This window comes from Nelumbo lutea, chromosome 2 (genome assembly GCF_056320005.1).
Source record: "Nelumbo lutea isolate HS-2025 chromosome 2, American lotus-T2T, whole genome shotgun sequence".
NCBI classification, from domain to species: Eukaryota; Viridiplantae; Streptophyta; class Magnoliopsida; order Proteales; family Nelumbonaceae; genus Nelumbo; species Nelumbo lutea.
Genome location: NC_142685.1, coordinates 109,739,040 through 109,763,966, shown reverse-complemented (window position 1 = coordinate 109,763,966; position 24,927 = coordinate 109,739,040). Strand labels below are relative to the sequence as shown.

At 36.8% G+C, this 24,927-nt stretch overlaps 2 protein-coding genes across 2 annotated transcripts; both read left to right on the top strand.

Moving 5' to 3' along the window:
* Nucleotides 1-482: 482 nt before the first annotated feature.
* Nucleotides 483-3,864, top strand: LOC148872710 (uncharacterized). The gene is made up of 3 exons (XM_088967936.1): nucleotides 483-1,065; nucleotides 1,242-1,977; nucleotides 3,050-3,864. The coding sequence occupies exons 1-3, from the start codon at nucleotides 725-727 to the stop codon at nucleotides 3,710-3,712; spliced, it is 1,740 nt and encodes a 579-aa protein (XP_088824062.1). The 5' UTR covers nucleotides 483-724; the 3' UTR covers nucleotides 3,713-3,864.
* A 13,690-nt stretch (nucleotides 3,865-17,554) lies between these two features.
* On the top strand, nucleotides 17,555-24,884 carry LOC148872709 (uncharacterized). The gene is made up of 2 exons (XM_088969578.1): nucleotides 17,555-18,281; nucleotides 24,453-24,884. The coding sequence occupies exons 1-2, from the start codon at nucleotides 17,933-17,935 to the stop codon at nucleotides 24,773-24,775; spliced, it is 672 nt and encodes a 223-aa protein (XP_088825704.1). The 5' UTR covers nucleotides 17,555-17,932; the 3' UTR covers nucleotides 24,776-24,884.
* Nucleotides 24,885-24,927: the final 43 nt, after the last annotated feature.

The window sequence follows — 24,927 nt, the reverse complement described above, 5'->3', positions numbered from 1 at the left end:
CACCTGATCACTCATTATTTTCACTGACTTTCTAGTACCCATATGTTTTCTCTTATTCATCATTTTGACTCTGTTCTTAGTTTCAAATCTTGTTGGTTGACTTCACCCTTCCATCTCTACTTTGTCCAATTAATAGAATCATCTGACTACAAGTTCAGTTCAAAACACTTTAGATCAAGCAACATCATTCAATATACGGGTACTTTTGAAATTAAATACCATACACCATGCACTTGAATATTTTCCATTCTTTGTAAATGGTCACATTACCATTCTTAGACAGCAGTATAAAAGATTCTTGATAGAAGTTCGATTTAGTAAATGGTTGCCAATTATAGGGGAAGTTTTAGTAAAACTTAAATTATAAAATAGACGCTACTGAAAAATTAAAATTCCAATTAGGCGCTGCAATTTTAAGCAATTACCTAGGGTATTTCTATAATTTTGTATTTTTGTAACGCCAAGAGGTCTCAGAGCGAGTTGCGTGTCTTGCGTGTATAGAAGAAGCCGAGTCGAGAAGAGAGAGAGGGGGAGAGAGTATGTTTGTGTGAAAAAGTGAGGGAAAAAAAGACGGAAACAAAAGAAAAAAAAACACGAAAATCCATCCAAGGGAAATAAAAGGAAGAAAGAACGAAAACGAAAAAGAAAAACCCTAGTTTTGAAAAAAAGGAAGGGAAAACGATGGAGAAATTACAGAGAGATTGAAGCTAAGAGATGAGAAACCATGGCGAAAAACGACGATAAACAGACGGATACATGGGGTACTTGGGAAGAGCTATTGCTAGCATGTGCCGTTAACCGGCATGGGACCAACAGATGGGACTCTGTCGCCATGGAAATACAGACAAGAAGCTCCACTCTTCACCCCTTAACCGCTCAGAACTGTAAACAGAAATATCATGACCTTAAACGCCGATTCATGGCAAAAGACGATAAAACCGACGACGGAGAAGACGGGTCCGAACCCGACGATAAGAAGGGTGAGATTCCGTGGCTCGAAGAGTTGAGAAAACTCAGAGTCGCTGAGCTTAGACGTGAGGTTCAACGATACGATGTTTCGATCGTGTAAATCTCCGTTTGTTTTTCGGTGCTTTTATTTATTTATTTCGTTTACGTTATATTGCCGAAGATCTGAATTTAAAAGTGGCCTTTTATCTTTCTGTTTTCGGTTGGACGTCAAGGGAAGGGATCTATAGCTTTCGTTAAGATCTGAAAGTTTTCTTTCGGTTTTATTTTTACAGGTCTCTGCAATTGAAAGTGAGAAGGTTGAAAGAAGAGCGCGAGCGGAGCTTGATAGAGAAAGAGAGCGTAGCGAAATCAGATCTGGAGAAAGATTCGGAACAAGATAGAGCTAAGGAGGAGAAAGGGGAGGTAGATGAGCAGCCGGAAAAATCTTCACCGGAGAACGCCGCCGGAGCACGTGTTTCCGGCGAAGAATCGGACCGCGAAAATCAGTCGTTCAACGAGTCCAATTCAACGGATCCGAAAGCTGAGATTCGCGATAACGGCGTCGGTGAGACGGAGGAGAAACGGGAACCGGTGGAAACGGTTACCGGAGGAACGGATCCGGTTTCAGGCGAGTCGAAACCCGTCGGGGAGGGGTCTTACAACGGGAGTTCGGATACGGTAGCGAAAGAGTCTGCGGCCGCCCCGCCAATCGGGAAGTCGTTGGGAGCGGTTAAGGCCACGGTGGACGGTGACTCGCCCGAGTTATGGGAATCGGTTGCCGAGTCGAAAGGTGGTGGGGAGGAAGGAATGAAGGAAAGCAGCGACGTGCAGAGTTCGGCGAGTTTGTCGAGGAAGAATAACAGGAAGAAGACGATTTCGGGCAGTAGCAGCGGCGAAGAGCCGGGGACTGAAGAGATTTCTCCCGCCATCAAACGGATTTCTGTTAAATCTCAGCCGTTGGTGGCTATTCTCGAAATTATCCGGTCTCACAAACATGGCTCCATGTTTGAGCGCCGGCTCGATAGTCAGGTATTCCCACGTCGAAAACATCGTCGATTTTTTTTTTTAATTAAAGAAAAATGAAAATAATATCGAATCCTTTATGGTTGAGTAACACAGTGCCGTCTTCCTAATATGCAATTTTGGCTCCTGCGGGGCCCACTCAAGGTTGGATCTAAACAGTTCGACTAAAGCCATCAATTATTATGATGAACGATGGACGGTCTGGAATCCATGATGCATGTCCCACGCAAGAGTTGCCGCCGTACCGTGGCCCGGCTCTTGGCTTTTGCGTTTGTCAACCGATCTACCATGCGGGGCCCGCGCAACCGTTGGATGATTTTCGAAAGAAGGCCATCCAACGGTGGAGAGCCAAATATTCATTTTTATTTGGTCTCGTTGCTCATGATAGTGGCATGCTCTACGACGTTGTAGTTTTTGCATCAGGTTCTCTTTTGCAAGCTGTAAGGTCAGAAACCATTCATGCGGCAGCTGGGTTGTGGGGCCAGAAGTAGTGGCACTGGATCACTGCCGTCTGATCAAGACATTCGTTTTGTACGGTCCCTATCGGAGAATAATAGGAACAAGGAAAGCGGTCTGCCGGTCTCCGTGGTGTTTCTTGATGGGGCCATAAATCACCACAAACGGTTCTCATTCATGACAACGTGGCTAATAATTTCAAAAAGAACGGTTTACAAGGAAAGAGGCTTCATTTGGTGGGACCCGGCAGTACCCCCTCCTTGATCTTTTTTTTTTTTTTAAATTCTCCAGACCGTCTTTCGAAGTAGAATGCTCTCCAACTGATAACGAGTCAAAAACGTAAAATCACCCATAAGCCATAGCCAGGTTTATTTACCTCATAACCTAGCTTATGTGTAAAGTTTGCTATGCGTACTACGCATCCCGTGCGTTTTAGTTGCAGAAGACCTTCCACTTCACGTTTGATTTTTCTTTCCCGCCTGGGCAATAGTTATTATGATAATGTCTGAATGAGGTTCACGCAAAAAAGACAAATAATTTACAGATTGTGCCGGAAAACCGCGTAATTGGCCGGAAAACCACATTGCAACTAGCTGCTGATGATTTTTTTCCCGATTTGCAGGATACGGCCAGGTACAGAAGCTTGGTCCGGCAACATCTTGATCTTGAAACAGTGAGATCGAGGTTGGAAGAAGGAGGATATTCTGGTTGCAGCCGCAAGTTCTTCCGCGATCTTCTTCTCCTCTTTAGCAATGCGATTGTATTCTTCCCCAAGAACTCGTCCGAGTCCTCTGCCGCAATTGCACTTCGAGACGTCGTCAGAAAGGAGATGGCTAAAAGACATCGGAAATTAGATCAGCTCGCAGAGGACCCACCTCCACCACCTCTTCATGTTTTTCCGGTACCATCCAAAATCGAACCGCCGGATTCAGTGCTTCTTAAACCAAAGCCTGCTGCTCCCATGATTGCCTGCCGTAAACGCAGTTCAATCTCTGCCAAAACTTCTACTACGACAAGCGTAGATAGGAAAGGGGAGCAACGACCAGTGGAAGGATCAGGTTCTCCGACAAGGTTCCGGCGGGAAACAAACTGCAGAGCAGAGCAGTCCAGCGAAAAGGAGTGTCGGGCGCCCGCCGAAGCGGGCCATGGGAACGCCTCCTCTGCCCCCTCCTGCGCCGTCGAAGCGGGTGAGGGAATCTGCGGAAACGGAAGCTGTGGGCTCCAGGCAAGCGAGGAAACGTGCGAGGAGGTGATGGCAATTTCTGTAAATTATGTCGCGATTTAAGATTTTATTTTGTAACAAATTTTATTTTTGTTGCTTTTTTCGCTTCATGTTATAATAATACTACTGTCTTTCTTTTTTTAATGGGGTCGTGTAATCTCTTAAAATCATTAAAATACATTATTCTTGATGAATGATGATAGATTAATAGGTAAGATCGCCTTTGTTAAGCTGTTATTATCAGCATTTTTAAAAACGGACCCGAAGGTTGAACTGTTTTTGCCTCCTCGGATCAATGGTTCAATCTTCTGGGTTGGTTGGGTCAGTTCATTATAAGACTTGTATTATCATTTGGCTAGTATTTATAAAACGATGTTCTAGCGTTGTAGATGGGCAGATGGCCTAGACGTATTGAGATTTTGTGTTCTTTTCTTTGTATTTAAAGATAAAAGGACCATTTTGATAAACGGTTTGGTTATATCAGGTTTTTAAAAATGCATACAGGGGCTAGGAAAATACTAGCTTCCTAAAATTTCGTGTTTCTCATAGTGCCTCACTCCGACCTCACATGTATATCTCATCATGCATTAGGAGCATTTTCCGTGAATATAAGTACAATGGGAGATGTTGCCAATGCATGGTACGATGTGGGTATGAGGTCGGTGTGAGACTTCCTGTGTAAAGAGCAGATACGGTCCCTATTTTTAATTCACATCTGTGCCCCATAAATGTTCCATATGCACATCCAAGGTTCTTAAAATCAAATTGGACAATGAATGGTCCGATCGTTCAAATGGAATGGATGGTCTATTCTGACAAAAAAATAAAAAAAAGGTCAAAACCATTGGACAGTTCGGATGGTATGAATGGTTTGACCGCTTGGATCAGCGATCTGTTGACCAAAACAATGGTTTTTGGCAGGGTAAAAGGAAACCAGTCACCTGATTGGTTTCTAGTTTTTCTGGTCCATTCCGATTTTGAAAACCATGTGCACATCTCAGTGTGCATTGTGAATTTTTGAAAACCATGTGCACATCTCTGTGCATTGTGAATTCTATGCTATGGGGCGTTTGTTGGAAACCCTCTTTGGGGTGCGCATGTGAATTTATATGTTTTCTAGTAGCTTTTGATTATCAAATTGAAAAAAACCAATTTTTGGTCTTCCAAGTTTTCCCAAGCTCCAAAGATCACGCTAAAAGACTTGCCAAACATCATTTTAATATATGGTTTATGTTAAATCTAATTTATGTTTATATTTTATTTTTCATAGATAATAAAGATAAAAATTCAAGGCAAATTTTTTTTTTTGGCAAAAATAATGTATCAAGTTAGGGCCTTTTGGAAGCTTCAATATATTTTAGTGTGACTGCAACCCTTAGTAATCAAAATTGAATGAATCAATGGTTCAACTGCTCGATTGACAATGCTTTGACACTGCTTTGTGAGTTTTAGGAAAATCGGGGTGGTGGTTTTACTTTACTGTCTGAACCGATTATTTTATTAAATAGATATATTGTTTTATTTTATTATATTTCATGTTTGAAGACTGAAATGGTAAATTTTAACATTAATTAAAAATGTTTAATTTATTAACGTATAAACAAATAACCAATTTAGTATTTTACTATCATTTTTTATTAAGATTATATGATCAAAATTTATATTCTAAGTTATTATTTAAATAAAAATATAATTCTCAGAATAATCAGGTCTATCAAATAAGATCCGATAGGACTCAACTATTTATCGGGGCAGTTCTGAGTCAGTTCTTTTGTCTTAATTAGACTTGTTCATGGGTCAGGTAGCCTGAAGGCTCAGCCTGGCTTTATCTTAGTCAGGCTTGGCAGATATTTAGGCCAGCAGGCTTGGGATTGGGCCCAAAACACTTGGCCCAACCTTTTTTGGGTCAGGCTCGGGCTTTCTCAAAAAAGCCAGTTCAAACCTAAGACCAACCTGACTGAACTTTGGGTTTTATATGAGGATTAGGCTCGGGCTCAGGCTTGAATATATTCTGTTGGTATAAAAGCAAAATCCGGCTTATGAACAGGTCTAATCCCAATAAATAATTGGTTTGACACTGATTCTACCAAAAACCGATCCAGACCCAACCCATTAACAGGCATAGGGAAATGATTTTGATGGTTCGGCTGTATTGAAAACATGTGTTATTATTCTGAACAAACACTTCACCGGGCTGAACCCATTGAAGCGGTCATCACGTAATTAATCCGATTAAGGTGGCAATAGGATTACATATTGGACCCAGCCCTAAGATCCGAATGGGTATCCAACATTAGCATAAATTTATATTAAATTAATGTGCATTTAATAATGTAATATGTATTGTTCTAGTAGATTTTATTTTAAAGTCAATTTTTATGTTATATGATAAAAAAACTATGATGCCGGAAAGATATGGCACTAGAAGAGTTAAATTAATCAAAATTTACATGTGAATTTTAATAGATTTCACATGATTAATTGACAAGTTTATGATACTGGTTGATAAATTTGGATATAGTTGAATCTTAGATTATTTCTAATTCATTTTGGGGTTGATCTTTCAATTGGAATGGTTTTATTTTTATTTATTGAGTAGAAGACTTAAACCTTCCTTAATTTTTCTCATAAATACTCAAACCTTCCCTTGTTTTCCAAATTGGACTAACACTCCTTTGTTAGGTGATGTCGTTAGACAAAGACCTCCCCTCTCTTAACAATCTGTTAACATGTGAAATCACATCCCGTTAAAAGTTTTTTAGAAACCCAAATTTGCCCCTTTGTGTTCCTTCCACCATGACTAGCGAAGTAGTGAGAAAAAGCATACAAGTATCATTCATTTAAGCTGATTTTTCAAGTCAAAATTGTTTTCTCAAAAGTGAGAGATGAGAGAATTGAGAGTAATGGTAACTAACTACCTCTAGTTGTGAGTCATTGTTTGATGCCATATGTTGACTTACAGGTCAATACAGGTTCAAAACCAACCTGATACAACTTCCATTTGTAATAAGAGTCTGTGAAGACACTACCTTGATTCCTCCAGCTTAGAACTCAATTTGGATTGGCTTGCTGCAACTCCAATATTTTGAAATTTTGAAGAATTAGAAAGGGTATACGCATGGTTTTCAAAAAACGGACCCGAATAACCGGTAACCGGTCAGCCCTGGGTCCCGTTATACTGTAAACCAGTAAGTCATTAAAACCCGTTGAAAAAGTCAGAAAACCGCTGACCCGGGTGGTCGAATTGCTAAACCATTCGACCCAGGCAGCGATTTGCAGGTTATCATTTTTATTTTTTCTGATTTAAATAAAATAAAAAAATAAAAAAATAAAATGACTCCCATATCCCCGATCCAAAATCTTATGAATGCTTAGGGTTAGAATCCACTTCCATTCTAACCCTTCCCTCCTCTCAGCCCTCACACCCAATCGACCGACGGTGATTCACATTTACCGACGACGATTCACGGTGACCGGCGATGGTGGTGAGTTTCATCTACGGTGGCCAACGTTGATTTTGCAACACTTCCAGTCTCCAACAGTAACAGTTGCGGTAGTAACAGGTATGGCGCCTGACGATTTTGCAGTGGCGGACGGGGTTTCTAGCTGTAGTAACAGTTGCAACTGCAATCACCTACGACCAAGCACGAACCCACTAGCGGCGAACCCCCTGTCACACCACCATTACCGGCAGTGAAACCATGAAGGACCTGAAGGGATAAAATGATTACTTTTTTGAATTTTTTGCTTAATTCTTTGTTTAATTAACTTGCTTAATTATTTTTTTTTTCTAAATTCTTTGCTTAATTATTTACAGAAATTCACATACTCACATTGGCTTAATTAATTTTGCTTTATTAATTTTTTTTTTCAATTCCTTGTTTATTTGCTATGTGAATGATGATGATGATCAGATGATGTGAAATTAATGGTTTTTTCAATTCATTGTTTATTAATTTTTCTAAATCTCTCTCTCTCTTTTTTTTTTTTTCTGCAAACATATGGTTTTTGTATTTTCTGCAAGCAATTTTCTACAAACTCAATATGGTAAAATTGCTGAAAGTTTTGCTTAATTTTCATATGCAGATTTTCTGCTGAAAGTTTTGCTTAATTTTTTCTGTATTTTGTTTGTATTTGTTTTCAATTTTCTCTATTTATTTGCACTTTTTTGTTTTATTTTTCTGTATTTATTTGCACTGTTTTGTTTTATTTTTCTGTTTTTGTTTCTGTATTTATTTGCACTTTTCTGTTTTATTTTTCTGTATTTACTTCTATTATTTGCAATTTCCTGTGTTTTTTTCTATTTTTTTACAAATTTCTGTGTTTTTATGTAGCTTCGAAATTTCCGAGATTGAGCATAGGTTTTGTGTCCAGGTCTAGTTCAGACCCGGGTTACATCAGGACCAAAATGTTTTGGTCTTGGGCTTAACATGGGCTTGCCCAGGCTAGACTTGAGGTTTAGCACTTATCATAGGTGCCAATAGGGGTGAGCATTCGGTTCATTCAGTTAAAAATCGAACTGAGTAAACCAAAATTTTAAAAATCGAACTAAGAAAAATAAAAACTGAAACCGAAATTTAGAAAAACAGAATTTCTCTGTTCAGTTTTCAGTCATTTCAGTTAAAACCAAATTTTAATAATATATACTCTATTATATATTTATAAAATATATATTATGAAATCAAATTTTAGTATATTATATATTAATATATAAATATATTATATATTATATATTACATATTATATATGTTATATAATAATAATAAAAAGTTTGCTTAATTTGATTAACCAAAATTCTAATTTTAAAAATCGAAACCGAAAATCAAATTATCAAAAACTGAACCGAAAAAACCAAAACCGAAATTTTCAATTTGGTTTTTCGGTTTTAATCAAATAGTGCTATCCGTAAATTCTCAATTGTGTGGATCAGATTCTAACAGATCAGTAAATGCATCATATTTTTTGACCCAATTGAATATTCAAATCAGTCTTATAATTATTCGGCCATTTAAAAGTGGCCCATTTGCAATCCTAATTGCCACCTAAAGATAAATTGTACATACGTACACAGTTACACACATAATTATATAACTATTTTTTGCTGAAGATTTTTACTGTGTAACGTTGGTCAAGGACTCAAGATAGTTATTCCCACATTCCACGCTCCCGATGATATTTGGTTTGTACTGGGGAATATTTTTATTACTCCCAACCAAAAGCAATGGCTTGATTCTGTTATTCTTTATTTTGTATATCAGTAGAGTAAATTATTGTATGTATCTTATCATCTCTTAAACAAAACAGAAAAACATGTTCTTGGTTATTAATGTGTTTTTTGTTTCTAAAACTGAAACGAAAAAAACTCTTAAATTTCTTATTGAGCAAAAGGTCAAGGTCTCTATTGGATGATGGATTAGTCTAGCCACATCATCCTTCCATTTGACAAACTGTATAGAGAAATCCTTGGCCCAATTAGGAAATCTTTTTCCATAAAGCTCAAAAATTAAAATATCGTAATGTATCCGATGTGGGATAATTTGGTCATCCTAATCATATAGCGACACATGGCCTTTGGATAATAATTCGACACTGAGAAAGCAAATAAGCTCAGCAAGTTAGCTTGGAACATCTCGCCCAGGCCGACCATCTCGACAAGGCTGAACTAGTAGACCCTATAAGATTACAACGACCTGTCCTAGGAACCGATCGAGTTGTAAGAGTTCAAGGTGACCTGTGAGGAAGAGCTTGCAAACCATTTTCGACAATATGCTACCAAGCTAAGATCTCAGAGCGTTGATATCTCGACAGTTAGAACAGCTTACCGCATCGCATGCCTTAGAGTTACTTGAGCAAATCGTAACCCACGCGTGGATCTCGCAACCGACACATTAACGCGCCCAACAAAGCAAAAACATTTTTGCGATAAGCTCAGGCCCGTTACAAGAGGACCTTGACCATTGATGCCTATAAAAGGTATTCATTTCTACCTGAAAATGTATGTATAATCACACACTCTAAAGCTCTCTCAATTTCTCAAAGAACTCTCAAACACTTACTGACTTGAGCATCGGAATGTGCTCCCTGGGTAAATTAATTCTCTTCCTCTTGCAATGCATAACAGCTTGGCCACCTTTCAGCTCAGCCCTGACTAGGAAATATGCAAATTAGGTCTGAGTCATCAGACACGAGGGAGCTTACAGATTGCGCAACATCAATATCGATGTGTATATAATATGGTATGTATTACTTTATCATGGTCATCAATACTCTAAATACTAAGAATTAGGTGATTTTGCTTGTTTTAAATGGTAATAGATAATGTGACATATCCACTACCACTAACAATTTTCCAAAACCGAAAAAGTAATAAAAAAAGAGTTTGGATTGAATGAAATTCTAAATGTGCAATTTTTTTACACTTTTAACCTTGTTTCTATATAAGAATCTATGTAAATAGTAAAATTTTGGTTCCAACCAATGATAAACAGGTTAGTTTCACATAATTTATTCAGTATATGTGTATAACTACAGAGACTATTTATCACTCGCCCTCGATAGTGAGCCAAGCTTTATATAAGAAATAAAAAATTATACATGTAAAATATATATATATATATATATATATTATGCATATAAAAATATTTATTATTAATGGGTAGATCAGATTATCCTTGAATTATGTTTACATCATGTGCAGGATTAAGAACTTAGTGCAAAGAATGAATATTAAGAGGACCCACATCTTATGAGAGGGAAATTGCTGTTCTGATCTCCTAGCTAACAAAGGAATTGATGAAAGATGCATGCTTAAAGTGATTAATGGTAATTCTCAAATTCCTAGAGATTTGGCTCGTTTTATTCACAAAGATAATTTGGGTTTGTCTATCCTTAGAATTAATTAGGTTTTGTTAGATTTTTTTTTTCTTTGTTTTTCTTTGGGTGGGCCTAAGATAGTGAGTGAGAGCTATGTATGCTTGGGTTTTGGGGTAAGGTGGGCTAAGTCCTCCCCCGTTATTACAAATTTTTCTTTTGAAAATGGTTAATAAAATTTAAGGTGGTCGCCCCTCCACATCGAATAAAGTTTGGGGTTTATATTATATATAATATAAGTTTGATTAGGCTTCATTAATCTTAAGCTCTACTTGATTAGCAAACGAGCCTACATATTAGACTCGAACTCGATTCAAAGCTTGATTTAAATTAAATAGAATTGAGTTTTTCAGACCAAGCTCGAATAACTCATGCACATCTATTTGTAAGAATAGATAGGGACTGAGGTACCATAACTAATTGACCATTTTCTTTTTGGCTTCACATTTGAAGATGATGTCAATCTTTGTGTGATGGGGGTTCAGATGCCTCCCCAAGTGCAGGTTCTCTTCAAGGAGAAAGAGACGATGATGACCGGATAGAGCCTCATTACAGGTTCCAACATTTTATTCCACATTCAGTTATGCTATCTATCTATCAAAATCGTGTCAAAATCATCAAGAGATTTTTCAAGCCTGTAACATTTCTAACAGCCTTCAACTTTAGAAGTTTCATCTTATCACTGTTTTGATAGGTAATTAATTTTAGACCTTTATCAATGATCTTTATTAAAAGAGTGTTACCATTACAGCCCATAAATTAGCTACTTACCCCCTTCGAATGGAAATAAAAACAATTCAAAGAAAATTTTATATTATTTTTGTGTTTGCACAAGTGTTTAAAAAGCTGATAAGGAAAATAAATAATTTTTCCATCTGAGTAGTGAGTTGGCAGTTCAATTGTCTAGGTTAAATAGGTAAATCCATGATGTCATAAATCCTAAAATATGAAAATAGATAAATTTACAGAAAAATATTAAATTTTTGTAAAAATTATGGACACATTTATGACATTATATATTCATCATATTAAATAGAAATAAGTTTGATAAATGAGAATTATTCAAAATTAGAAAAAGGGACAAAAAGAGAATTAAAGCTTGATCCCTTACCTACCAATTGGGTCAAAATGTTTAGGGGGCACTCTACAACATGAATTTTTTTTTCTTGTTGCCCGTTCCAAAAACAAATCAAAACTATCTTGTTTGAAAACAGATTGTTTCTTAAAGCAAAAACATAAAGACATGTTCTTGGTTGTGGGTGTATTTTCTGTTTTCAAAACTGAAACAAAAAACATGTTCTTGAATCTAGTTTCAAGTTCACGTTTCCATAAATAAATAAAAACAAAAACGTTCATGTTGTAGAACGAGATCACCAGGTCTTTGACCAAGTAAACAATTTTGTTTTAAGAACCGATTCAACCGTGGTTTGGAAGGAGAAGAAAGTAGTAAAACTATCAAATGCTGCTTCATTTATCATCATTCATTTGTCTTGTTAACGAGAAGAAGCTGGAGAGAGAGAGAGAGAGAGGCAAAGATGAGAAAGACATAAAGAAGAGAAGGCATGGTTTTATTTGTTGTATTTTTCCTTAAATCCTAAGATTATTGTAAGTCAAAAGTGGTCCGAGAATTTTTCTTTTCTAACCTGTCGGGTACTACATACATTATTTCCAATACTTGACCCACTGATTTTACTTGATTCAGATTTGTTGCTAAAACTCTGAGTAGCAACATATTAGAGACAAAAGGACAAAAAAACGCCAGATCCTTTTACTGACCAAAATAACCCTGGTATTTTGTCCCTTTTCCCGATGCATTGACAAAAAGGTCCACAGGAGTTACACCTCTCTGAGAAAAATGTATTTAGTACTATTGCTGTTTCTACCGGATAATATAAGCATGTTCCATTGATCAATACAAATTGATGAGAGGTGTTGTTATGGGTAGACCTGTTCATTGACAGGCCGGCCCGGCCCGACTCAATCCCGGACGGACTTGAACATGTTTATAGGTTCGTGGGCTTAAATTCAGGCCAAAAAGTTCGGTTCGCAATAAATTCGAGCCGGATTTGGGTTTTGTCAAAATAACTCGGCCCGACCTAATATTAAACTTAAAATTAGTTATGTGATTATGTCCATTTGAATAAATTTTTTGATTTAAGAATGCAAAATTGTGTTTTAAAATATAAAAGAAAGGAAAAAATACCATCTTGTAGGCCCATTGTTCATTTAAATAAAAAAAAAATACTATATGAATTTTTAATTCTAATTTGAATAGGGAATTTTTTTTTTTCAGTTAGGTCGGGCTTCAGGCTCGGGTTTCGGGCTTTTTAATAGGGCCGGGCTCAGGCCCAAGTTATAGGCTCGTTGGTCGAGCCGGGCTCGGGCTCGGGCCTAGTATATTTTCATTAGTGACAAGTGAAATCCTGGCCCGAGCCCGACCCATGACGTGTAAATGGAATCCGAGATCCCATTCTATTTGGTTGAACTCGGATCACCCATGTTTGGACCATCGGATCAGATTCGGATTACCCTTATTTGATTCGAGAAGATTCAATTTGATATATATTATATATTTATAAATATAAATATATATAATATATATGTTATTTATTTATTTATAAATATATTTTTATAATTTTTTATATTATTTATGATGAAAATAATTAAAAAATACTTGTATTTTTGTTTTTTATTTATATTAATATATTTATTTTTTTAATAATTTATTAATTTTTAAAGAAAAACAAGTTAGATCGGATCAGATCCAAAGATCTGACTTATCAATATGATTCGGATTCAAATCGAGTCTTATTAGATCCGATTCGATCGGATCCGACATGAACAACGTTAGATCAGGTTCAAATATACCCTGATTCGAATCCGATCCGATCTGTTTACATCCCTATATTGTTATATCACATATGAGTGTCACTTCAACTAGAAAAATGCATTGTTCTAGATTGCTCATTTAACATTTATGGTTGAAACAACAATTTCACATTTCAAATAGAAATGATAATTTGTTTTGGTTAACCCAAAACGTTTTGAGATAGAAACATCAATTGTATCAAACACAACATACGTTTTATTGACAAACACATCGAGCTGAATAATGCTATAAACTAGTGGGATTACCCCGGACCAATATTGTATGAGATTTTTAAATGGGGTCCGACTTGCACCCCTTGATTCAATTGGTAGGGTAATTTGCATGGTTCAGCAATAATATAGGTGCTGTTTGGTATGATTTTCATTTATTTGATAAACGATGTTATGTCATTGTCAAATTAGCATTTGTCTCATCTTGTCGATTCATATGCATTGTTATTGATAAATTTTGATATTGATTTACATGTGCGTCAAGTCGCCAATTATTAGGGAGCTTCATTTTAACATTTTCCCCAACGGTTAAGTGTTCATTTACTGTTCCGCTGATGTGGTGCCTAATGGTGAGTAATGGTATTTAGTTGTCAATAAGTCTCACAAAAACATTTATCAATCAACTTTTCTTGGTTTTAAAAACAAATCAAATACAAACGTTATAATTATTAAATGGAAACCATGTAAAACATATACATAGTGAATATTGTACAAATTGAGCCATCCATCATTTGGTACTAAAATGTCAAATAGTTGCTAGTGTAGATAGTTGTGTGATTGTTACTACCTGTCTGTATGGCAACAGGATGTACAATTTGAACACTCTCTATAACCGTACAGCTGCTCTTTACTCCAAAATTAAATATTCATGTAAGATCCGATCCAATTCGAAGATCCAATCCGATCAGATAGGATTCAATCTTAATTTGAATTCTGTCAGATTTTTTAATTTGATTTGATCTGATTTGTTTTCTTTAAAAGTTAATAAATTATTAAAAAAATAAAATATACCAATTTAAATAAAAATATAAATATTTTTTAATTATTTTCATCATATATATATACATGTTTTTTATAAAAAAAATAGATAATATAACAAATTTATAAAAATACAATATAAATAATATATTTATAAACACATCGGATTGGATGAGGGATCCAAATCCAATCCAATTTTTGATGGGATCATAAAATCCGAACTGATCCAATCCAAAAATACAACCAGCGATAATCTAAATTCGACCAAATAAGATCGGATCTCGGATGACCAATCCATTTGCACCCATAAAAAAGGGGAGATTGACAAAATCTCGGATCGCCAATCCATTTGCACCCCTATAGGGGGAGATTGACAAAAAATTGGCGGAGAATAGATAAAGATGCACCCAAGATTTTTACGGTATGCATGATGGTTGTTCGGGCTCCATTTGTTTTTACAAAGCAAATTTCATTTGCGTTGGGAATGCAAATAGTAAAATTATGTGGTCCATTCTTTATTTAGGTGTAAATTGTGAAATGGGAGGTAAAATGATATAATCCTCACTTTATATGAGTGAAATTGGAAGGTAGAACAAAGGTGGTCTAAAATTTACACTAGTTTTTTTTGGGATACAAAATCTACTCCACTAATGAGTGCAAATGAGAAAAATTTTGAAAATTTTGCAATATATATGACTGCGTATCATGGTCACAAACAAAGAGATGCAAAATTTGCACTTGGTTCAAATTTGCACCACAAACAAAGTGCTGCATGAGAAAAAGGTGGAAAATGGTTTGTTCTTTCCACACATTTGAATGGATTAAAATTAATTCCATTTCACCTTTTATATCCTTCATATTCTATTACAATGGATCTTTCTTATTTTTCCCCGGAAAGGTTTAAATGATTCTGAGTACCCAAATAATACATTAAGCAGTTTAATTAGGCAGTATTATTCATCCCTGTTAATTTTCTTCAGCATTGCCTCCACCTACCAAAATTTCATGTTTGTGTATAATTTCCCATCAACAGTTTCTGTGCAAAGGGTTTTGCCTTGCTAATAGATTTCTTTTACACATAACAGTTCGTGAACTAGTTATAAGAGTTTTTGGTATGAAATGATAGCAAAACACAGAATGCTTCTAGTTATAGTTTGAATTTGTTGAAACACTCCATTTACTCAGTGTCTTAAGAGGAAACAGGAGGCAAGGTTCTAAATATTGCCATGGGCCGGTAGGGTGCCTATCGGCCTGTGTTGGTGGTTTTTTTTTCTTTTTTTATATATATTTTACTTTTTTTTTGAAATCGGTTCAGAGGGGCCAGTTTAAGGTCCAGTTACCCTCTGAATCAGTGGCTAATCTGATACAATCCTTGTAGGGACATATCAAAAAGCCACCGGCACGATACATATCAGCTGATACAGGCTGATATGTGTTGATACTTTAAACCTTGACAGGAGGTAGTGAGGCAACAATATAAGCAGAGACCGAGGAACCTACTATTACATAAACATTCACCTCGGAGATCTCATGTGATAGAAACTAACCATAGGAAGTGGTTACAAAAACTGAATATCTATGCATTTGAGATGTTACTTCTTTTAATGGTGAGAGATTATCTCAAGGAACCTTCAACCTAAAAGTTTGAGCTGTTAGGTGAGGCCACTGAAAAGGTTTTTAATCTCCAACACTTCTCCTTGCATATGCGAAAGCCCAATTGTCTTGAAGTATGGACAAATACAGACCCATTCATGTTGAATTTGGATTTAATCTTCACAAAACCATCTTCACAGCAATTTGCAATTGTGCATTAGAAATATCTCCATACTTATTTTTTTTTTTAATCATGGGGAGATATTCCCATTGGACAGCTGCAAGGGACTGTGAGTACAGTGTGATGATTAAATCTAAATTCGTCCATACCTTATGGTATTGACCAATTGGTCAAACAGACTCTTGGTACCATCTCAAAGAGCTATTCAACTTAAAGGATTAAGCTGTTAGGTAGGTCCAGAATTGGTTTTTTTTCTCTGACAGATAACACAGCAAAAAGTTAAAGGAAAATGTCAAATTCAAAAGATGGTTTTTCATTGAGAAGGCATCTAATCAATTATGCATCCATGTGGGGTTAATTGAATGTGAGGGCTCCATCCCCTTTTATGTGTACCAGACTGTACCTACTCACTACTGGCATTAACCCTTGGACCAGTTAAAAGAAAATGCCACTTCAACAGATCTTGCAAAGATTGAAGGTTTCTACAATTCTCTTGATAAATCGGAGATTGAAAGAGAAACAAGCTCAAATATCAAATTCCAAGCTAACCAAATAGTCTACAATGAACTTCTCTTCTAAGCTTTCACAAATTAGCTTAATAAAGAACACAAGGGATCTTCTCTGATCAATCACCCACCAGAATCCCATATCAAGAATAATTCAGCTCATCTCAACCACAGCAGTACCCCTTTGCCTGATGTAATCGAACTTAGATTAGCTAACTCAAATGCAGAAAATCTAATCATTGTCGGATTAGCTTGCTCAAATGCAAAAGACTCAATGGGTTCAAAAAGAATCCTCAGAAGCAACAAGCAGGTAATTAACACTGCAGAAGTTAGAAGACTATAAACGTAGTATGGGACCTCACCTAATAGCTTAAACTTTTAGGTTGAACTATTTTTTAAGATGGTATCAAGGCCTGTTTGATTAAGTGATTTAGTGTTTATTCTTCATTGTCTCCATTATAATTAATTAAATTTCAACATATAAGTGGGCCTATGTTTGTTTACATTTTAAGTCTATTGGGTTTTTGCATGGTTTTCAAAACTGGATCGGATCGGACGGTTGGACCAGAAAATTGGGAACCGTGACCAGTTCCATTTTCCCCAAAAACCAAATTTCCCCCCAAAACTGTTGATTTTTGGTCAATAAATCACTGAACTGGGTGATTAATCATTCAAACGGTTTTGACCTTTTTTTTTTGAAATTTTTTTTTGTTAGAATGGGCTGAGCATTCGGTTCAAACGTTCAGATCGTTGGACCCAATAACTGGACCCTGACCGATTCGGTTTTTAAAACCATAGGTTTTTGTGTGAGAGGACATGTTAGAGAATAAAAAAATGTTCAGAGACTTCATCAAAGGGCTTGAGCTTTAGGTTTCAATCCCGACAAAACTTGTGTATCTTGTTTCCAGCAGATCCAGACTAGAATACCCTTCAAACCAGTTTGGATCTGCTGACCACAAAACTTGCTGACTGCATTCATCCGGCTGCACATGGGTAACATCTCCTGTACTTTAAATAGCTGATATTCCTGTTGTGCGGCTAGATGAATGTGGCCATGGCAAAGCAAATTTAAGGAAGCTTCCGATGCAACTACTTTCTTTTGGGTAGAAATACAACTACTTCGTTCAAACACCTATTAAACATTGACAAGAAGACATAAATATGTCTTGTGTCCAGAAAATAATGTCTGCATCCAAATGCCTCTCGTTCCCTCCCTTTTTGCCTTCCCCTTTCTCTGATCCTCTTTCCCTTGCTCCATAGCTTCCTTATACCTCAATGGCGGGGAGCTGTCAGGTGGAATCCTGCAAGGTTGAAACCAGCGATGGAATTAAGCTCCACACCCGAGTGTTCAAACCTAGCGATGAGGTGAAGGACAGCCTGGTGGTTGTTCTCGTCCATCCCTACTCTGTTTTGGGTGGTTGTCAAGGCCTATTGAAGGGAATCGCAAGTGGGTTAGCTGAGAGAGGCTACAGAGCTGTGACCTTCGACATGAGAGGGGCCGGCAAATCAAGCGGAAGAGCTTCTCTCACCGGTTTTTCTGAAATCCGTGATGTTGTTGCTGTCTGCAAGTGGGTCACTGAGAACTTGTCCACTGACAGAATTTTGTTGGTCGGTTCTTCTGCAGGTATGACTCTCAAAGGACTATTCTCTTTCTCTCTGTGTTTATGTTGCATTGTTACATGTTGGATTGGTTTTGATGGATGGCTCTTGAGTTATATGAAATGGGTATTTTTTAACAGAAATTATTTGTTTCATGTTAGGGAATTGTTTGTGTTTGATCAGGGCTTGTTGTGCTAAGTGAATCTAATTAGTTTCTACCATTTCTGGCATGGATTACACTTGTATACTACTTTGTTGAAATAATTTTGATGTAGTGAAACGGGTATGGCCATTGATTTCCAGCTCTTCTAAATGGCTTTGGATAAGCAAGGAGACCTCTTTCCTTTCAATTTCATTCTACTCATGTATTGTCTGAGTTCGGATCTGCTGCATTGTTTAATTGGACACTTGTCACAGACTGAAAAGAAGTGCAACAGATCCCAACTCTGTAAAAGGTTCCCTGATCGTTGCTAGTGGAGAGCTTTTCCACATGGCCCCTCCTATTTTTGCCACGTAGAGGGATCTTTGTGGCTGATCCAAACCATACATCAAATAGGGGACCCATTGGATTTGCAGCATGTTCAAACTTAGAGGCTATCGGCCATGAGTTCACTTCCCCCTGTTTTAAGGAGTGGATCCTCATTTCTCCGTGGATAGCAAAGCCATCACCCATGTTATTATGTAGTTTAAAATTCTTTCAACACTAGCAATTAAATCCATACAATGCATGGGGTTGAATAGAATTTAGATTAGGTTTGGATTGTCAAATTTGGGTTTTCAGACCAAGTTCAATTTTAGGGTTGGCCGTAAGTTGGCCCTTAAACCTGGCCTGATCCATCTAATTTATAGACTGATTTATTAGAGAGAGTCAAGAGGGGTTCAGAGGGATTAAAAGGAAAGTAAAGATGTAAGAGGAAATTAAGACCAAACAGGGATTTTATTGCGACAATATGTTTTCAATAATTTAATTTAAAAATAAATAAGCAAATGGGCATTCCCTTATATCTGAAAGGAGCGGAAGTTTTTAATCAACCATATGGCCCACCTTATATTGGTGGTACACTGTTCAAGTTTCAATATCAAACTTACCTATAAAGGTGGGCTTATTTTACACGTATGGAAAAGTGTTGTAGGCTGAATCTGTTTCATAAACAGATGATAGTGAGGAAAGGAACTCTGAGACCCTTTTGAGTTCCAAATTAATGTTCTTAAGATTCTTTGGCCATTCAAGGAAGCTCACTAGGGGGGGTGTTCAATATCAAGGATATTCCATGGATTGCTTGGTTCTGAAACGTGCCACACCCATTAGGCGTTCTTTTAGGGGCGTGGTGCATTACTGTGGATGTTTTTGAAACACAAAATGTCACACCGAAATCTTGTGGATTGGTCCACACCAAAGTAGACTTGATCATTATAATGTACTGCAATAAATGACCAAGATATTTTATTGACAATTTTGTTGACAATGCATTCACACCCATCCACACCACAGTACAGAACACGCTATGGAGTGTGGAGTGGTTCAAATCATGTTGTTTCAACCACACCACAATAGGCCCAGTGGATTCAAATGCACTGCACTTTATCAAGACCACAATACTGAATAACCCCTAAATGAACTAATTACTACACCTACTCCTTATGGATACTCATGGAAAAATTTTGGAATAAATACCTTGCAACATGTGTAAAATAGACCCATTTTTACAATTAAGTTTTATATTGTAAATTTAAAATTTTGAATGGCTAATACAAGGTGGGGCAGATAGATGATATGGATGGACTATGGGATTGGGCAAGTGGCCAATCCAGTGGATCACCTATCTGATGAATGGTCCAGATCAACCCCAAAATACCTTCACGTAGCAAAAGATACTGGAGGTTAGGTCCCTACCCAGTCCACCTTTCCCAAGACCCCAGATACCAGAACTAGCATTGGGTAGTAGACTTTTCTTGTTATCATTATTTTTATTTAGGGGGCAGTGAATTTTTTTGTCAAGCTTGTGATTGGGTTTTATTAGAAGGTCCACTAAGTTTAGATTGAAATCATTGTTAAATGTCTTAACTTTATTAATCCAGCCAAAAGAAGATATGCATCAGATACTCATTATTCTTTGGAGTTTGAACCTGTCAATTGATTAACATCATGATTGCAATGTATTATCTAATCCATATGCTTCTTTAGATTCATTTGCTAACATATATTAAAAGCTAAAATGTTATCAGTTGTTGTAAATAATGTTATAGGTTCTTATAATAATGAAAAAAGTGATTGTGTTGAACCAATATATGCATATATCAAGATAACAGTCTTCATAAATTCCCTGATGCAGACTTGGTACAGGAAAAGAATCCATGGAGAGAAATAAGTTTTCTTCTATTTCCTTATCAAGCGGCAATTTTGTAGTTTTTATCAGTACAATTTGGGGTTCAAAAATTTTGACTTTCTAGCCTGTTAGTATTTTGCAAATAGGGTTAATCATCTTAAGGGTCAAATTAGTTTAAAGACACTTTTAAGAGAGTTACTAGAGTTTTCAAAAGCAGAAAATGCAATCATGTCAGTTTTCTTCCAGCTTGTTTTTAAGAGCCAAAGTTTGTCCTCTTTGCATAATTTTGGTGTCATTAGTTAGATAATTTAGTTTTCTATCAAACAAGACCAAGATCTTGCAAATCCAACATGTTTTTAGGGAGTTATGTCCATTTTAGTAATGGGGTGTGGGTGTTACAGGACTTGCATCTTTCCATTTCTAGAGTCTATCTTGGAGTTCCACAATGATTTGAAAATCAAAACATTTGTTTTTCTTGAAACTAAAAAAAAAAAACCACTGTCTTGGTTGTGTAGTATTTGTCTTTCTCCATAGGTGAAACCAGAAATGTGTTCATGATTTTCTGGTTTAAATAAAAAAAAAAAGCATGGTTTCCTCTGATGGTTTGATATTACTTTTTATAAAGCATACAGTATTCAAGATCTTCAGGTAGAGATTCAAATAAAATGGGTGTCAATTCACATTTTTTATATTTATCTTTTTATCTTTACTTAATTTGAACCCAAGTCCATTTGTATGTGGCTTGGCATGACCCTAGGGGCTTTGAAGCAGTATAAGAGATTAGATATTTTGGTCCATATGCCACACAAGAAATGGTAAACCACACCAGCTTATGGAAGTGAAAACATGTTTTTGTTTTTGAAAGCATCTTTTTTGTCAGTTTTAGAAAGAGAGATTTTTTTTTTCAAAATGACAATGTTTTCACTTTTTTTTTTTTTTTTTGAGAAAATAACATCCAAGAAAGCATTGTTACTTTTTACTGATGTGACATTTTTTAGAAGAAAGAAAAACAAAAACATTCATGTTGGAGGGCACCCCCTTTATTGCCCGATTAGTAGATCATTTTTAGAGTCATTTTAGGAGCCTAAAGTCCTTTAAGTGTCTTTTTGAGTTATCCATGGCTTTGTGATGGTCATAAAGCAATTGGGAGGTGTATTTGGTCAATTTCTGAGTTCAAATTGAATTCTACAAGGGAGACGGGAGACCCAATCCCTTCTTTCTCTTTTCTCTCTCTATCTCTAAGGGTGCAGAACCTCTTCTCTTTCTTTTCTCTATTTAGATCTGAATGTCTTTCTCTCATAAATCAGATCCTTAATTTTGCTCTTCTTCTCACCATGTGAAGATTGTAGGAATCTTTTCCCTCCTGTCCTAGATCATTCCCACTATATTTTTAGGAAACTTTTTTTTTTCAATAAACAGGTGGTTGGTAATGAGGTTGATATCCTAGTGAGTATTTAAGAGAAATGTCAAATCCTCTTCCTTTGTGTTGAAGTGGTGGATCAGACGCCCAATTATGCATTTAAATGACTATTTTTATGTAGTTTCAGTTCTACATTCTCGAGATATTTTGTGTAACTTGGTTTAATGTGTGTGAGGGAGAGAGAGAGAGAGAGAGCAAGAGGTTTTATTAGTTCAATTGTTTGCATGAATCCATGAGGGATCTATATCCAATCTGTATTAAACATTCGGGAGTATAATATCCTAACTGTGAATAACTTGGATGTCTTGTGAAACTGTGATTGCAATTCCTACAAGGCCTATGTTTCTAGTTTTGCAATCAAGTAGGTTTATTATTTCACATAATCTTGATCTGTTATTGCAGCAAAGTAGTCTTAAGGTATCATTTTAACTCTTAGAGTCCAGACAGATCAGTGGAGAATCAAGTTCATGTTTCTAGCAAAAACATCAAATTTCTTTTAAGTCAGATTGTTGAACTAGTTTATTTTGTTGGATCCATCATGCCAGTTCCAGTCTTAGGTGTATTTTGGTCCTAATAAAAGGCCATTACCCAATGTTGGTCCCAGCTATCTTGGGTGGGATGGACTGGGTATCCAAATTTGTGTTACCAAGAATAAAGGCCCTTATGCTCTAAATATGCTACAAGGGTATTTGAGTCTTTTAACATTTTTTTGATAGATAAAACTCACTAGCATTAACTGACAACCAAAGAGTCAGAAATATACAAATTCAGTCAGTCAGGTGGTGTATGCCACCACTTCTTTAAGTCCAACTATCCTGAGAATATGAACAAAAAGTACATGGTTCAAAAGATTACAAGAATTCAAAATATTATCCACAATATATAAACAGGTCCAGAAAATAGCTGAATCCTCCCGCAAAAGGCCACTGATCACCCACTGAGAGTCTGAATCAATGCAAATGTCTACCCAGCTCTGATCCTTATCAAGAAGAACTGCTTCCAAAACGGCTAGTAACATATGGAAGTTTCATCATCCCATCACACACTAGCAGGTTGTTTAGTGAAGCCTAAACAACCCTGGAGTCTTCCATGAGGTTAGTTTGGAGCAAAAGATATCCCATTCATCTTTTCAACATATAGTAGAACAAATCTTGGCTCAAAAGAACATGCCACATGTTCAAAACAAGCACTTTATGGACAAGGTTTATATTAAACCTAGAACTCCAAATAGGTAATATTAGTTGGGAAAATTACCCATTCAAGGTGGGGTACAATGCTGATCAGGACTGGAGAACCAAACATGTTGCAAATCCAAAGGATCCCCTACTTGGTGAATAGTTGGTATTAGCAGCATCATCCATACATATTACTGCAGAAAAACAATTGTCACCAATCTGCGTATTTTGCAAGAACATCATTAGAAGGTAAATGAAACTTGAAGCAGATGGTTGTGCTTTGTATACAACCATTTGACTATAAATTTAGGTATTAGATTTGAAAACATGAACATAATTTGGAACTGTACCTCCAATTAATGCTTGGGAGGGGGATTGGTCATCCCTGAAATATCCTTTTTCTTAGGTTGGGGGTGGGCGAACCCATGAAACCTAGTTCCTTTGCGCTTTATTTGATCACAAGGCTCAGCCAGTGGAAAATTGGACATGGTGATTAGGAAGATAGAGCCCTTCATTTGCATTTAGGCATCTACAGTGTCAGATCTGGAGGGCCTTCCCCTTCTCATATTTTTGTAATGATTTAGTTAAATATTATCTTTTGACCTTTTCATCATAGGGTGGGGGAATCATTCCTATGCATTTATGCAATGTAATTGTAGAACTTTGTGCATGACGTGGGACCTGGTCTCTAAGCAAACACTGGCCCCCACACGGTGAACGAGATGAGATCCATGATGTACAAAGGGCTGTATTCCAAAAGACTTGACCAACCCGTACGCTTGGACAAGGATGGGTTTACACATGGATTCAGGATGGAGTTGGCAACATGTAGGTTTCATACCCATTATAGATTATACATAAGGTGCGACAGGTCGGGATTTTCTCATTTTTGCATGTTAGAGTAGCCATGCCTTGGTCACTGTGCAAGCAGGAATTATTTTGGCTTGGCCATGCGTCTACAGCTTCTTAGGTGGTTGGTTAAACTCATCCAAGGTGCACGAATATTGGGCACATTATTACATAGATTTTGCTTAAACATTTCCCTGTTATTTGTTATGTTACGTGATTACCTGCGAATGGCCGGCCGAATGGATATGGGTTATAACATGAATAGATAGATAAGCGGGTGTATTCACTTTTGATACAAGGATGCATGAAAGGACACCTTTGTTCAGCTAACGTACAATGAATGTGGTATTCTTCAAAGAAAAAAGCTTTGTTACTGAAATCAATTAATGAGTTGCGGATTACCTCATCTTGCTTTGTTTGCACAGGTGCACCCATATCAGGCTCTGCCGTTGATCTAGTAGAACAAGTCGTTGGTTATGTCAGTCTGGGATACCCTTTTGGTCTCACTGCATCCATCCTCTTTGGGCGGCATCATAAAGCCATCTTACAGTCCCCAAAACCAAAACTATTTGTCATGGGCACCAGGGATGGATTTACAAGCGTGAAACAATTTGAGAACAAGCTCAAATCTGCATCAGGACGTGTGAAAACTCATCTGATTGAAGGAGTGAGCCACTTCCAGATGGAGGGGCCCAATTATGACGCTCGAATGGTCGATCTGATTCTGGAATTCATCGGATCCTTGTAGTGATTGCACCAGCCTGGCCAATGGCCATGCTTTATGCTGGCAGGATAAAAGTGAAATACATTATGTTAGTAATTCCATTACCAAGAAGACTATTGACTTGGCTTTCAAAGACTCGGCCCAGTTTGGTCGTTTCCCATGATGATATTTGCCTC